At 44.4% G+C, this 16,957-nt stretch overlaps 1 protein-coding gene across 3 annotated transcripts in view; it reads right to left on the bottom strand.

Annotated features, from left to right (window-relative positions):
- The window catches only part of CNKSR3 (CNKSR family member 3), a 90,356-nt gene that overhangs the window by 17,727 nt on the left and 55,672 nt on the right, over positions 1 to 16,957 (bottom strand). For all 3 annotated transcript variants that reach the window (XM_058169105.1, XM_058169115.1, XM_058169095.1), the window contains 3 exons: positions 13,755 to 13,796; positions 8,245 to 8,364; positions 162 to 221 (listed from right to left, as the gene is read on the bottom strand). In XM_058169105.1, coding sequence (XP_058025088.1) covers positions 162 to 221; positions 8,245 to 8,364; positions 13,755 to 13,796 — 222 coding nt within the window. The remainder of the gene's footprint in view (positions 1 to 161; positions 222 to 8,244; positions 8,365 to 13,754; positions 13,797 to 16,957) is intronic.

The following is a 16,957-nucleotide window of genomic DNA, read 5'->3' as shown; positions in this document are numbered from 1 at the left end:
TCTTTCCTGCACTTTCTTTTTCCAGTTTCTATTAGTTCTTATCTTTTTAATTATAACATTTAATAAAACTACTATTTAAAAAAAGGTTTTGCCTTGGGTTCAACTTTATCACAAATAGTTTATGTTAATTTCCCTTTGATGAAGTCATTAAGAATACTTACATTTTCTGTTGTCCCAGTAACAACATGTAAACCATCGTAAGTAGATTTTATGTACATTCCCTACATTGAGAAATGGAAAGATAAAATAAGCATAAGAATAATTACAGCACATCCACAATTCTACCTCAAATGTTTTTCATACAATTATTTCTGAGGAACAGCGTGGCTGATAATACCATGCTGGCACCTGCCCCAAACCAGCCCTGTTGAATTGTGTAAACACAGTATAGTCTCCTTTTGGAGGAAAAATAAAGGGGGCGGGAATCCCTCCTCACCTATGGAGGTGAGAATCTAAACAAAAACCACTTAACAGGAAGACCCTCCAAATCAATCAAGGAGGAAAAGTGATCTCAACTTATTTCTTAGGAGAACGTCACAAAGAGAAAATTCTTGAATGGCCCAAGGGAACAACTGTTTATTTTGATCTTTAACATGGGGAAGAAAAAGGAATCTTTATGTTTAGACGAGGTGGTTTGAAGTTTTGTTTATCTATTTTTCACATTTCTGAATCGCCAATCTCCTCCAGTGTCCCTCATGTTATTTTTGGATAGTATAGTTTTATTGAATCTGTGCTGGCAGTACTTACTCCTACTTTTGTTATTATTGATTGGAATTGTGCAGCCTTAGATAATCTAATGAATAAGCATAAAATTATTTATCTGTTTATAAAAGTTGATAAATTTTGATTTATCGTAACATACTATATGCATTGCTTGTTATGCTCAACGTCACTTTGAATCATGTAATTGAAGCAGTATATAAGCGTATGTGATCAATAAATAAAATAAATATTCAAGGATAATTTGCGTCTTATACAGCAAATAAGCCCCACCCACCCACCGGCTCCCACCCTTCAGCCTCTGCCTCCCAGCAATTTACCTCCTTGCAGCAAACAGCCTGGTCAGCTTCAGCACAGCCTGATTTAGCATGAGCAGCTGATTGGCGGTTGGATCTGCCTCCCGGAATACTTTCTATCAGCTATTCCAGACTGCAGGGACCGCCGCTGCCCATAGGCGCCATCACCACCTCCATCTATTGCCACCTCCATGCGCCCCATTTTCAGCCTCCGTGCATCCCATTTTTGGCCCATTCCAGGCAGCCAAGGCCAAAAATGGGGCATGCAGAGGCTGAAAATGAGATGCGCAGAGGCCAAAAATGGAGCGCGTGAAGGCGGCGATAGGTGGCAGCGGCAATGGGTGCCAATGGCACCAATGGGCGGCGGTGATCCCCGCAGCCTGGAACATCTAATAGGAGGTATTCCAGGAGACAGATCCACCCGCCAATCAGCTGCTCATGCTAAATCAGGTTGTGCTGAAGCTGACCACACTGTTTGCTGTTTGCTGCAAGGAGGCAAATTGCTGGGCGGCAGAGACTGGACATTGGTCCTACCTGAATGTCCTTTCTCTGTTGGCGGGACCAGCAGCCAGGCATGGGGAGTGACTCGGTCTGTATCCAATGGGATCGAGTCTGCTAGTTGAAAAGCACCTCCTCCTCCTGGTGCCTTCCAGCTTTCGGACGAGGATGATGCGGCAGACCGACGCACTGAGCTGTAAAACAGGAACTGCAAGAATATGCTATTATGCCTCCCCGGCATATGACCATGAGAGCCCGAATGACCTCTATAGAAGACAGGAACCGGGCGTTCAGGAGGGGCTGGCTGCTGGTCCCGCCAACAGAGAAAGGACATTCAGGTAGGACCAATGTCCATTCTCCAGCAGGCGGGACCAGCAGCCAGGCATGGGACATACCAAAGCAAGTCCTATCGGGAGGATCCGCCCGGTCCGGGTTAGAACCCCTTCTAGGACCCTTTGGAGAACCCTGCGGCGAACGCCGCATCAGCAGATGCATAGGAATCGATCTTGTAATGGCGTATGAATGGATTCGGAGAAGACCATGTGGCTGCTTTGCAGATTTCCTCTAACGGAGCCTGAGTGGCCCACGCAGCTGAAGTAGCCGCTTCTAGTAGAATGCGAGTGATGCGACTTGGAACAGGAATTCCCTGAATCTGATATGCTCTGGCAATGCATGCCTTAAGCCATCTACCGATGGTAGAGGAAGATACCTTAAGGCCGATGGTGGTTGGTTGAAAGGACACAAGAGAGCCTCCGTCCTCCTGAGAGAGGCGGTACGCTTGATATAAATACGGAGGGCTCTCCGGACATCTAGGGTATGCCAGGACCTTTCCAGCCGTGTACCGGATCTGGAGAAAAGTCGGGAAGAATGAGCTCTTGTGATCTATGGAACAGTGAGTTAACTTTAGGCAGGAAGGTAGGATCTAGCCGGAGGACCACCCTATCTGAGTGAAAACGCAGAGATCCGCCCTGGTGGAAAGGGCAGCAAGTTCAGAAATTCTGCGAGCTGAAGTAATGGCTACTAGAAAGGCCACCTTATATGTCAAATATTGCAGGCCACACTCCAAAGGTTCAAGGGGCCCTTGGTGAGGGATGTTAGAACCTTCGTGAGGTCCCAAGATGGATACCTGTGGACTACCGGAGGACAAAGGTTGGTTGCTCCTCAGAAATTGACGGATGAGGGGCCGGTGGGCTAGGGAGCGTTTAGCACCGCAAGTTAAAATAGAAGAGAGAGCAGCTACCTGTCGTCGAAGCGTGTTCGCTGCCAAACCTTGTTCCAATCCGTGGTGAAGGAAGGTCAGGGTAGTGATCGAGAAGCGTTGGTAGGGTCTATGTTCTTGCTTGAACACCAGGTGTAGAAGGTGCGCCACGTCGAGCCGTAGATGCGAATGGTGGAACTACGACGAGACGCCTGGATGGTGTTGGCGACGTTGGCAGGTACATGTCTCTTCCTCAGGAGGCTCCGCTCAAGCGCCAGGCGGTCAGCTTGAACCACTGAGGGTCCTGATGAGTCAGCTGCCCTTGGCTGAGCGAGATCTTGGTCTGAGGAAGTTTCCACGGGGGAGCCACTGAGAGAGCCACCAGGTCCGCAAACCACGGGCGCCGAGGCCAGTGTGGAGCCAGCAAGATGAGTTCCGCCTGTTCCCTCAGCATCTTCCTGATAACCTTGGGTATTGTCGGAATGGGAGGGAAGGCATAAAGGAGGCCGGGGGGCCAAGGGCTGCGCAGGGCGTCTATGCACTCCGCCCCCTGGACTGGGTACCTTGAGAAGAACCGATCCAGTTGACGATTGTCTCGAGTGGCAAAGAGGTCTACCAGCGGGTTCCCAAGCGGAGTGTGATCTCGAGGAACATATCCGATTCAGTCGCCACTCCCCCTGGTCGACTGAGACTCGGCTGAGCCAGTCGGCCTGTGTGTTTGCCACCCCTGATATATGAGAGGCCCGTATGGACCTCAGGTGAGCCTCCGCCCAGAGACCCAGTTGCACTGCCTCTTGCAAGAGAGGCTGAGAATGGGTTCCCCCCAGGCGGTTCACATGAGCCTTTGCGGCCACATTGTCCGTTAATACTAGAATGTCTTGATTGAGAACAATGTCCTGGAACGATAGTAAGGCCAGATGAATGGCCCTGAGTTCTAACCAGTTTATGTTGTGGGTCAGGTCCCTTGGGGACCACTGACCCTGAGCCATGTTTGATCCCAGATGGGCGCCCCAGCCATGAAGACTGGCATCTGTTGTCAAGATTAGGCGTTGGGGTTCCCTGAACTCTCTGCCCTTTGACAGGGCTGGGGAGATCCACCATAAAAGAGAGTGTCTGACTTGTTGTGGAAGTTGGACAAGTATTGGTGACGTAGCTGTGTGTGCCTTTTGATAGGGGAGTAGAAACCACTGCAGTGTCCTGCAGTGAGACGAGCCCAAGGTACAATGCCGATGCAGGAGACCAGTTTCCCAAGAGTTGGGAAAGGGTCTTTAAAGGAATAAGGCGTCTCTTGGTTACCCCTGACTAGATTCTGTAAATTGGTGAGACGCTCCTGTGACAGATAGACCCGGCCCTCATCGTGTCTATGATGGCCCCTAAGTGTTGGATTCGATTCGTAGGATGTAAGTGACTTTTGGCCTTGTTGATCGAGAAGCCGTGGGCTTCTAGAACCTGAATGGTTGTGGACAAATCCGCTGCCGCCAGGGTCTCTGATCGAGATTGAATAAGGAGATCGTCCAGATAAGCCTGGATTCTGATTGAATAGCCCGGAGATGCGCTGTGAGAGCGGCCATTAGCTTTGAGAAGACCCTGGGGCCGAGGAGAGCCCGAATGGAAGGGCACAATATTGGTAATGGAGACCCCCGTGGCATAAGCGGAGGAATCGTCTGTGAGCCGGAAGGATAGGGACGTGTAAGTATGCCTCCGTCAGGTCTACTGACGTGAGGAAGTCCCTCCTGATGCTCTCCAAGATGGACTGGAGTGACTGCATCTTGAACCGCCTGTAGACTATGTGGCGGTTCAGAGCCTTCAGGTCGAGGATTGCTCTCCATCCCCCCGAGGGCTTTGGAACTATGAACAGTCGGGAGTAAAACCCCGACCGTGCTGATCTCGTGGCACCGCTTTGGATGGCCTGAATTGAGAGAAGATGTTTTATGGCCGATGCCACGAGCAGCCGTTCGTCGGGTTGCAAGATAACGGGCACCTGACGAAATGGCCCGGGGGTGGAGAGGAATTCCAGGATAGACCGAACCTGATTGTCTCCTGACCCAGGAGTCCGAGGTGGACTCCTCCCATTGGCTGGCGAAGAGCGCCAGTCTGCCCCCAATGGGAGGGACGGGCAAGCAGTCAACGTGAGCGCCTGAATGGGCGACCTCTCCCGAAAGGGCCGCTTGAAGGAACCCTCTGACCTTGACCTGCCTGTCTATCCTGCCTATCCTGTCTACCCTGTCTGGGGAGAAGGGTCTTTGGGTTCTGGAGTTTCCAAAGTTAGAATCAGCCGCCTGAAGGGACGAAAATATGGGGTTGGTCTGGAGTCTGAACGGGACATGCTTGGAAGGATTTTGCGCTTGTCCTTGGTCTCTATAAGTAAAGGATCCAAGGCTGCTCCAAAGAGTGAGGTCCCCGAATAAGGGGCTGAGGCCAACCTCCATTTGTTTTTGGCGTCGGCTTGCCAACGCCTAAGCCAGAGAAGGCGGCGTGAGGATACTGTGGAACCAATCGATTTGGCAGCAAATCGAGAAGCATTCAGGGTGGCATCGGCTGAGTATTCGATGGCAGCTATAATCTTGTTTAAGTCCTGATGTGACCGGGAGTCAGTGACTGGTAAACGGTCCCGCAACTGTTTTAACCATAAAAGGGCCGCTCTATTAAAGAAAGAGGCCGAGGAAGAGGCCCTAACGGCCCAGGCAGCCGCCTGATGACTCTTAATCAGGGTTTGTTCGGCCCGTTTGTCTTCCGGGCGAAGGGTTTCCTCTGGAGGACCTGTGACCACAGATGGCCCTGCTAATGCAACTACTGGGGCATCAACTGTGGGGATTTGCAGTAATTTAAGGAAGTTAGGTTCCAAATTATACAAGCGACGGTCCAAGGCATTAGGATTAGGACCAGTTATAGGAGTGTTCCATTGCCTATCGACTACTTCCACAAAGAGCTTGGGGGCAGGCACCTCTTCTGACTCGACCACCGGAACTGAAAACAAGTCCATGGGTGGATCAGTGGTCTCTGAGGTGGGAATTGGGGCCGGTCGGGCCACTCCCAGCCGGGTAGTGACCTTGGCCTTGTGTAGCAAAGACCGAAATAATTGTGGGTTGAAGAGACCCACAAAGGAGGGTTGGTCTGGAACCAAATCCTCATCCTCAGAGAGGTTCTCATCCCTAAGGTCCCCTTCATCCCCCAGTGAGGCCCGAGATGGAGAATGAGCCTGGAAATCTTCAGCTTGAGGTGTGGAGTAGTCCTGCACCAAATCGTGACTAGTTTGGGATGCTACATATTCTGAAACCCATGAATGGGTTCTTGTCTGCCTGGAAGCAGTAATACCCTCTGAACAGCAGCTGCAATCATTTCTGCCATAACTGCAGGGTCATTAGCCACTGGGGCAACTGCCTGGTGACTCACAGGCCCCATTGGAATAGTGGCACTAGAAGGAACCTCTGCTGACTCAAGTACTGGCGGGCTGCAGGTAAAACCTCCATTTCAGATACAGAAATAGGACAGAATAAATCAGAATTGGGCAGAGGTTGGGATGAGTCTACAGATATATCAGGAGATAAAGTTAATGGAGCCCCAGGAGACTGCACAGGAGGCTGAACTGGTAAGGAGGTGGATTGCTGTTCCTGTATAGTATCAGCAGATTCCCTCACTGCCCTAGCAATGGCCCTATCCATAGCCTTCTGGCGTTGGAGGGCCTTCTTTCAGAAGTCTTAGAAATAGCCTTTTGGGGCTTAGAAATGGAGGATTGAAGTGTCTCTGACCTTGTGGGTGCATGAGAGCTCAAGCACTAGGCCCTGGGCTTGGACTGGTCTGATGTTGCTTCCTTTACTAGGCCGGACTGGAGGAACGGCGGCCATCTTGAAAGGCCTAACCGATAGTTAGGCCTCAAACCCCACGTGGACAAGGCCTGGATGCGAGGCCTATGAGCCTTTAGAGGCCCAAGCCAAGGCCTATTACAGAAATGACCTAGGACAAATTATAATTAAATTACCATTTAAATAAAAATTCAGTGGGGAAATTTTTCCATTCTCTAGGGCCTACTAGGTATTTTGCCACGTGGCTAGTAAAACCGGAGGTGGCTAAAAGGGTAATCATACTCACAGACTGAAGGCCTCAGTGAGTGGCCGGAGAGCCAGTCAAGATCGATGCAGAGGCCCTGCTGAGTCACCAAGCGATCGAATGAAGCCCGGAGCGCCCACGAAGATCCGGTGACTGGAAAATAGGCCCATCAATGGCCTGATTAAAGACGCCCAGAGCTCAGGTAAGGGCAGGCTGGCGGCCTAGACCCTTTATGGGTAGGCCGAGGCGATCGGGAAGCACCCGGAGCGCCCAAACTTAATATTAATTAAAGCCGCCACGCGGCTGTGTTTTAAATCGGCAGCCGAATTTGCCAGCCACGGGAGGCGTAATAGAGGCCTAACAGCCTCCCCGTTCTTCCAGCAGCTTCTTATGCTGTCCCCAGCGGTATCGGGCTGAATCGCCCTTTCTCGCTGGGGAGGGGGAGAGCTCACCTACAATGGGAGCCTCAACCCCTATACCAGCAGCTGGGAAGGAATAAATAGGGCTGAATCGCCCTCCTAATTACTTAAGAAAAGCTTACTTTGGGAAGAATTCAAAGGGAAGCAGCTCCGAAGTGCGTCTGTTCCCAATCAGATCGAGTCTGAAAGCTGGAAGGCACCAGGAGGAGGAGGTGCTTTTCAACTAGCAGACTCGATCCCATTGGATACAGACCGAGTCACTCCCCATGCCTGGCTGCTGGTCCCGCCCTGCTGGAGAAAGATTTTTTTTTCTTGTTTTCTCCCCAAAAGCTTGGTGCATCTTATACTTTGGAGCATTTTATAGTCCAAAAAATAGAGTACATGCTGGTTGTCAAATTTAGCTTTTTAATATTGTTTTCTAAGCGAGAGCATAGACCACCAAGAGGTTCGTAATATTTCAAATGTTCCTCTAAAACAAATCAATTTTAATATAATTAGTCTTTAATATTAATCACACAATCCTCTCTTGATATTCACATTTTTAGCAATGACAAATCTTAATAGGACTCCATAATGACCTTTCAGGGCCAATACTCTGTTTTTAAGTGTTTCTCTGTTCTCTTGTATATAGTAAGATACTTCATGTGGGAATCCCTATTGGAAAAAATTTAAAGTCCTGGACATGAAGAATTACAACTTTTATATTTCAGATTGCAATGTAAACGAATTATTCAAACTAATTAAGTAGGTGTGTCCACGGGTCTGTCTGTCTGTCTGTTGGTCTGTCTGTCTCTGTGTTTGTTTGTTTATATGTGTGTAAGAGGCAGACAGTGAAAGAGAAATGTCAAGATAATGGCCCACTCCTTTTCATATGTGCATACATGTTGTGGACAAGATACATATAAAAAATGGGCAGGATTTCTATTGTGCAATTATAGCCTCCATGTTGACTTTCTTTTTACCCTTCCTGCTTTGAGAAAATAAAGTAGACTTCGTTATTTTAAATAAACTTTATAGTAGTAGCTGTGAGCAATTTAGAAGAGCAAGGAAATGCAAATATTCTTACCAAGCCTTCTCCAGGTTTGATATTGTTTAAGTGAACTTCTTCGAGACAGGCACCCTGACTCATCAACGGATCAGTTGTTGACCTGATTGTCTTATCACAGATTCCATTCAAAACCTTAGCCTAGAAAAAAAATAACATGATTTACACATTATTTCAGGAGGTGGGGTGCTGGTCTCATGCACAGCCCCTCCAAAAAAGAAAATAGCAACCTAAATTAAGAATAGCTTTAGTGCTAGTTCCAGATTCATAGGATACATCATCTGCTCAAAGTTAACTTTCATTAACTTCATTGGTAATAAAGCTGTGGTACTTTATTTCAAACTAAAAATTATATAGTCATAATTCAAGTCCTTTTTTAATTTTGGACACAAATGATCCAAAATGGCTATAACTGTTTATCATTCACAAGCCTGGAAGATAGTAAATAATATTTACTGGCAATCCTCTGGGACAAATGATAACATATAGGCCGAGTCCAATTAACCTGAAAACCCTGAATTAACCAGGAGATTCTCCTCTCCTATATCTAAATCAGCTTTCCCTCATCTATACCCATCAGATGTACTGCAAATTTCCAATCAGGACGGACAAGAGCTGGAATTACTAGATTTACAATCTCATCACATACCCAGAAAATCAAGTTAGAGGAGAACATTTTCCAAAAGTTTGGTCACCAACATTAACCAAAAACCTGATTTTTTCTAAAGAAAAAAAAGTTAGTCTAATTATGTTAGTGGTTATCAAATTATAGAATACGCCAAGAAAATCCAACATTAATCATTTAATGCACATTTAAATAAAATTTAAATGTATTTCTGTTTGAGTTGGCAATGTTAATATTTAGGTTTTAACATTTATAGTATTTACTTATTTCAAAAATAATGAGATTAGTTGCCTTGGATTCCCAAATATGGATGCATATTTCAAATGAAAAGTACATTTTATTGCTTTGGAATTGTTTGGAATCCCAAACTTTTGGCTTGGAGATGCAAATTTAACAATACGGAGGGGGGGGAATCAAAATTAGAGCAAACTGAAGCTGGGCAAGGAGAAGCAGATTTAGAAAGGCGTTGAAGAACAAAGTCTTCCCATTGTGGAATTTTGCTATTGTGATCCCTGCTTCTCAGTTGCTATTTACCTCGCTTCAGCAGGATATTTACAGCATGAAATGGGAGAGAAAAAAGTCAAACTTCTCTCTTCCATCAAATGCATAGTGTACAACTTTCTTTTTAAAAAAATACATAACCACAGATCAAGATCATAGAGAAAAATCTCTTCTCTTCCCTACTCTGTACATATATTGAATGGCTATTAATATATGATTCTTTCTTCTAGACACTTGTGTTTCCTTCTGAACTAAAAAGTTCTCCCAAAGTAATTTGAGAGAATATTAACAATCATAGAATGCTCAACTGAAGGATCCAAGAAGAGTTTTCCTCCTGTCAAATAATAAGGAAAAACAGCCACAGCGGTGATTTGGTGGTTAGAATGCAGTATTGCAGGCTAACTCTGCTGACTGCCAGCAATTCGATTCTTTTTTATTTATTTTATTTTTATTTATTTATTTGTCAAACACAACAGTATATATAAGTATAAGCATGAAATAACCATACGAATTGGATACAATCAAAGGGAACATTAGGACAGGAACGGTAGACACGCTGGTGCTCTTATGCACGCCCCTTACAGACCTCTTAGGAATGGGGTGAGGTCAATAGTAGACAGTTTTTGGTTAAAGCTTTGGGGATTTTGGGAAGAGACCACAGAGTCAGGTAGTGTGTTCCAAGTTTTAACAACTCTGTTACTGAAGTCATATTTTCTGCAATCAAGATTGGAGTGGTTAACATTAAGTTTAAATCTATTGTGTGCTTGTGTATTGTTGCAATTGAAGCTGAAGTAGTCTTCGACAGGAAGGACATTGAAGCGGATGATTTTATGAGTTATACTCAGGTCATGCCGAAGGCGGCAGAGTTCTAAATTTTCTAAACCCAGGATTTCAAGTCTGGTGGCATAAGGTATTTTGTTGTGATCAGAGGAGTGGAGAACTCTTCTTGCAAAATATTTCTGGACACGCTCAATTGTATTAATGTCCGAAATGAGGTGTGGATTCTGACCAGCTCAAGGTTGACTCAGCCTCTTATCCTTCAGTAAAATGAGGACTCAGATTGTTGGGGGCAATAGGCTGACTCTGTAAACTGCTTAAAGAGGGTTGTAAAGCATTATGGAGTGGTACAAAAGTCTAAGTGCTATTGCTAGCCAAGAGTATGGTTACATGAAGGCAGCAGCAAACAGGGAAGTGGAAAGATGTTGACACAATTGTAGAAGGTTCAGGAAGGAAAGACCAAGAGACAATCTTTTCAAAGGAATGCATCTTTGCACAATCAATGTCTACAATGTTTTCCCTGAATAATAAACAGTCAGAATTGTTTCCACATCATCTCACATTTTAAAAGGATGCAAATGTCATATATATATGAGGCAAAAAAAGATGAAATCAACAGAACAAACTTCAAAGACCCTTGTGAAACATTATTTCAGAAAATCAAGGAATAATCAAGAAGAGGAATCAGTTTTGAGATCTGCTGAGTTTATAAATACAAACATCCCAAAAATTAAAGAAAAGATGCTTTTATTTACAGCCCACTATAACAAATGAATGCAATCACCCTACATGTGCATCTCCACTGTCAGTCAGAATAATCTATTAATCCCAATAATCAATCAACTGTAATTCTCCAATACTTATCTAATACCTATTCAGCCTTGTACTTCCAGCTTCTCCTTGCAATCAGTGCCCAGCTTTTATCCTTATTCACCAATACGTACATATATAACAATACACTGTATTGTTGCAAGTTCCACTTCCATAATTTATTAGAGAAACAGCATTTATCTGTGTCTTGCATCTAGTACAAACAATTACAGCCTCAGTAATATTCACTCCTGCCACCTCATATTGCAAAAGCCAGGAACAGTGTATACAAACATTGGAATTTGACTAGTAAGTTGACTCTTACCTACTATTTCGGAAAATTGCCCCAAAGCCAAAACACATCTCCCTTGTGGTGATGTTACTACCGATCAGGGTGGATAAAAATCGATGATTTTTTAAAAATCAAAAATATCGGATTTTATTTAAATTGGATTTTTTTTTATTTAAATCACATTTATTTTAATAAAATGCTTTTGGAGTAAAAATCTTTCTAAAGTTAGTTTTCTATTTAATACATTAATAATTTAGTTTATTCAGCATGAAATGAAGCTTAGCTATGTAGCATGAAGCTGTATATTCTGCAATAGTTAATTTTTGATAAACTTATTCAATGAATCCAAGCTCTGCAAGCTGAGATAACATGTCCTGCATTGATGCATTCACACAATTTCATAATAACCATGAGATAAATCATAAAACAAAATTCAGGAATATTCCTTTATCCCATTGTTTTGCAAATCTATGTACACTACAAACTGTATGATTGTTTGAAGAGAAATGCATCTGTACCACCAGGCTCTAAGTGTGAGAAGGAAGGGCAAGCAGTAAAAATGAAAGTGGAACCTTAAGCAACTCGTATATGTAACATTAAAGAGCATCTGTCATTTCAGATCCATCATGGCAGCAGGCATCCACTCACCTGCTGCCTGCCACGTTCCTCACCTTGTTGTGTCACTGCCGCATCACCAGCTGTCCCATTAAAGTGAATGGGACTGTCAGTGAGTCAACAGCAGGTCAGAGGAGGAGCCTCTGTGGAAGAGATGACATAAAAAATATGATTTAAATTGAGTTGATTTAAATCAAGCCTTTCTAATACTGATTTAAATCCTGATCTAAATTGTGATTTAAATCTTGATTTAAATCGACTTGATTTAAATCAAATCCACCCTGCTACTGATACAGGACGCATGTCAGGGTCTAAAACTCCAACCCAACACACACTATGACACTAATGAAACAATCATGACTACTAGACCAGAAAGGGATATGGGCCAATGAAAAGGAGCCAGTGAGCCAGATAGACATGCATTGTAAGCTTCTCATGTTGTTAGAACACAGTTGCTGAAAGCAATTACGCTTACACACAGACACACACCAAACAATGTTACTATAAAAAGTAAGAGTATTGAAAGAACCATAATGCATAAATAGAAGGGCGTGTGGATTTTCTTTATGGAGGGTAATCAACAATTGTTCTGTTTTGAATGGAGGTGTGAGTATTTTTAGATGCTGTGAATTCCTCCCCATCTCTCTGGCAGGCGGAAGGTCTTATCAAAGAACACAGCCTGATTCATGTCAAAAGGAGGAAGCAATGATTAACCATTACAAAATATTGAATGCAGGTCACTGCATCCCTATTCCAGTCACAAGACTGCCTCAAATGTATTTGAAAAATTCTCCTTTCACATCACTTCTGATTCAAAAGAGCATTTTTCTACTGTTCTAATGTATTGTTGTGTGATCCCCTTAAACTTCCATTCCCAGAACAGTTCTGAGCTCTGTGGAAGCAAAACTGTTCCCCTCCTTCCTCCATTGGAGACCTCAAAACACACTGCCACGCTATCACGCCAGCATCCCTTTGCACCAGTAATTGTATGCAAGGCAGTGACTAAAAGAAAAAAAAAGAACAGAAATCCTTTCCATCTATATTACATTAATAATACTATTCCTTGGGATTTATATGCCACTGCGGTCCAGTGAGATTCTGAATGTGTAGTATCCTCTTCTTTCAGTAAGACGTTTAAAACAATAAAGCCATATGACAAAAGAGCCACAGCAGGAAAAAGAATTACAAAGAACCATAAAGAACCATAAGTAAGCATCCATACAACCTAGGCAGGAGGTCCCCAACTTACAACAGATCCATGGTTCTATTAAAGAGCCAGGTTTGACAAGCTCTCCTGAAACTCAGCAGGGTTGAGTAGATTGAAGGGAGAGCAGAAACAATGCAACTGGACAAGGATCTTTCATTTGCTTGCTCTGTGGGTCACATTACAAGCAGCTTCCGTTGTTTTCTATTTCCTGTCCTGAAATTTCTCTGCTCACACAGAAAAGGAATATAAACTCCCCATTCGATGGGCCAATATCCTTTATATTCAACCTTGGTGTATTTAGTCATGAGTCTTGCAATGACAGGATAGGAGTCGTTATGTGTTTCTTTGAAAAACAAAAAATGCTATCAACTGAGAATCCAGAATAATGTGCAGACTTGTATTTGCATTTCAGAGCAGATGAAAACCATGAAAGAATATAGGAAAATGTTTGAATGTAGCCTCCACTTTGTCCCATTTTTAGCCTTCAACTAGGCAAGCTACATATCAAAACTTTTGGATCCAAAAATAGTTTGGACTTTCTCATTTTAGGCGATTAGATAAGCCTGGAAACTATGCAATAAGGAGCCATAGATGCCTGCTCTTCCTATTGAGCTTCATAATAAGTAAAGCTGCTTTCAATCATAAAAAAGTCCTTAACAGAAAGGAATTCAAAAAATGAATTAAACATAAACATTTATACTTACTACATTGAGAACTTTATCTTCCATTTCAGCTATGAGGCAGTCCTTTAAAAAGAAAAGAATGTATTCTATTACTGGAAGATCCTTATATAGCATCAAACTGTAATTTTGACTTGATAGTCACTAAAATATGTCTGCAGCATAAGAGATTGACAATGCAGAAGTTTTTTTAACAATGAACCAAAAATCTAATTCTCTGCAGAAGCTTCAGCAAGAATCCTAACTGTTGGTTTCAAAATGTTTTTATAAGCCATTTAGTCAAAGCCTCGCATAAAATAAAATAGTTGGTTAAAGGAAGCATAAAGTTGAACTATTAGTTCCTCAATAGACTGGCAGCTTAAAATCAACCTTGACTTCAACTTGAAGTATGGACTTCAGCTCCCAGAATTCTTCCGACAGCATGCTGGAAATCCACACCTCTTTAAATTGACACGGATGAAAAACATTGCTGTAAGTCAGAGAAAAGGGAAGCATCAATAAAGGAGAATACTTAAAAACTCAGGGCTGAAATGAGTGGTCCTTGATGGTCTCTGAGCTTGGATGTTTTCTTGCAGATGTTCCATAACCCAAACTAGGTAATATTCCAGGGCTTCAGAAGCAACTATTTCCCAATTCTAACCAGAGATGCTAAGGAAGAATCAGGACAATGGAACAAGGCACTCAATCTAACATGTCAGGCATGTGCTCTACAACTACAATAACGCCAGTCCATCTTCCGAACACACAATGTAAAAAAAAGTAATGTAAAACAATGATTTTCATCGAAATAAGGGCTTCTTATGGGCAAATCATCCATCCACTTAAAAATAATGGGCAGCAGCTTTAGTGATTCATTGTCAAATCAATCCCGGCATGCCCAGATGAGCCATGTGATCATCAGAGGTGGTTTTTTTTAACTTTTAAAAGCATTTTTTCTTTTAAAAGTAAAAAAAGCCTCTGATGAGCGCGCTACTCACCTGGGATCATCAGAACCCTTTAAAAGTATTTTTTTTACCAGTCTCTTCGGCTGAAGAGGCTGTTAAAAAAAATGCCTTTAAAGGGTTCTGATGATCCGGCAACTCAGCTGGGATCGTCAGAACCCTTTAAAAGCATTTTTTCTACAACCTCTTCAGTCAACCTTTTCAGACCTCTTCAGTCAAAGAGGCTGTAAAAATGCTTTTAAAGGGTTCTGGCGATCCCAGCTGAGTTGCCTGATCACCAGAAGCTTTTAAAAGCATTTTTTTACAACCTCTTCAGCCGAAAAGGTTGTAGAAAAAAATGCTTTTAAAAGTTTTTTTAAAAAGTTGGCTAAGCCCACCCAATCACATTACCCCTCAAGCCACGCCCACAGAACCGGTAGTATCAAAATTTTACATTTCATCCCTGATACAAGGTATCATTTATTCAACAGGAGCAATGAAGAATTAGAAGATTTCACTTTCTTCTCCTTTTAAGGAACTATCTGAGCCAGAATGGCAAAGTAGACATGCTAGCAAGCACAAGATTTTAAGGTAGTATCCAATTAAGTGCTGCATCCCAGAGTCTTCAACAGCAGATAACATCAGATAACCATCAGAGATTCCTGTCACTGGAAGAGGAAAATGGATTTTTGGATTTTTGGGAGGGGGAGCTATTTTCCTCTCCCTACTGCACAGATAATTCTGCACAACAGATATGGGAGTTAAGGAGATAAAAATAGTCTTTACTTCTTGTTCCACTGGCAAAAATCTCACCTGGATCACCTGATGGCTCTCTGTCAGCAGTCACCTCAATTGGTTACAGCTTAAAATAATTCATCTTGATCCAAGCAAGAAGAAATGACCATGCCATTATTGGGAAAAGAAAAGACCCTAAAATGCGCAGTCCTGGAAAGTTGGCTTCAGCTGAAAATAGCTATAATCACACCTATATTTAGAGCATAGTCTTTTTAATCCTGTGTGTGTCTACTGTAGAAAGTGACAATAAAGGCAAGGGTGGCTGGAGAAAAAACAAATATTAGCAGCCACTGAATAGAGTGAAGCTACTGCCGCCCATAAGCCCTATACATTCAGAGAGAGGTTTTTAGACCCAGCCATGAGCCATGAGTTAAAATATTTATTGGATCTTTCAGCTGTTATGTTTAGTCTGACTTTAAACTGTTTCTACATTTGAATGCATCTCTTATTTCAAGGGTGTCAAACTCGATTTCACTGAGGGCTGCATCAGGGTTGTGTTGGGGGAGTTGGGATGGACGTGGCCAGCTCGACGTCATTCCGGGGGTGAAATGCTACCAGTTCGGACTCCGCTACCGGACCGGTTCGGTAGTGGACATGTGGCTTGGGTCACCAAACTGCCAGCGATCACTGGCTGATCACGCCCTCAGTTGCCACTCACTCATCCCGCACCGTTTCTGCAAAGGCAGAGCCGTTGCCCCCTCACAGGGTGATCCAAAGAGGGGAGGGGGATGCTGCGGAAAAGGCCGCCTTCCACCCGGGCCGGCTCCACAGGGCTTGGGGCTCGGAAGCAGCCCACTGGATTCCCACCCAGCCACCTGCCTGCCAGCGCCACTCTGGGAACTCGGCCCATGAAGTCCGGCGCTCTGAGGGAAGGAGGCTCAGCTGTGGCAACGCTTCCCAGCGGCGGAGAAGTAGAGCAAGAGGGGTGGAAGCTGGTGGTGGCCGGCGGGGCAGCAGCCCCCCCGTATGGGAGAGGGCCAGGCCCAGCCACACCACTGCGGATCCCACAGCACTTTCTCTTTGGCCTGGGCGACAGTGCTTACCCAAGTGGGCCAGTGCGGGTAACCCTTCATCTTGACTAAGAGCAGGTCACTGCACTTGTACGGACGTCCTGGGGCTGCTGCACATGTGCACTGGCCGTGCTGCCATTCATTTTCGTTTTGTGGTGGGAGAAGGAAGAAATCTAACGGCAGAGGTGCGGTACATGCACGTGTGCATGTGCATGTGCAGCAGCCCCAGGACATCCACGGCCTGTCTGCCCTCCTGGAGCACCATCCCGGCTCTGCCGTTCACTTTCTTCCTTCTCGCACCATGGAACGAAAGCGAACTGTGGTGGGGTTGCTTTGGGAGGTTGCTTCTGGCAGCCGGACGTCTGCAGCCAAGTGGGAAGGGAGGGTGGCGAGAGCGGCAGAGGCCCCTTCCATGCACAACACACGGAGGTGGTGTAGGCGGGCAAGGTGGCCCTGGCCCGCCTGTTGCTGCAGAGGCATGGTGATCGCTAGCAAAAATGAG

Source organism: Ahaetulla prasina, chromosome 1 (genome assembly GCF_028640845.1).
Source record: "Ahaetulla prasina isolate Xishuangbanna chromosome 1, ASM2864084v1, whole genome shotgun sequence".
NCBI lineage: Eukaryota > Metazoa > Chordata > Lepidosauria > Squamata > Colubridae > Ahaetulla > Ahaetulla prasina.
Note: the sequence above shows the minus strand (reverse complement) of the source record. Positions and strands in the feature narration are given on the sequence as shown.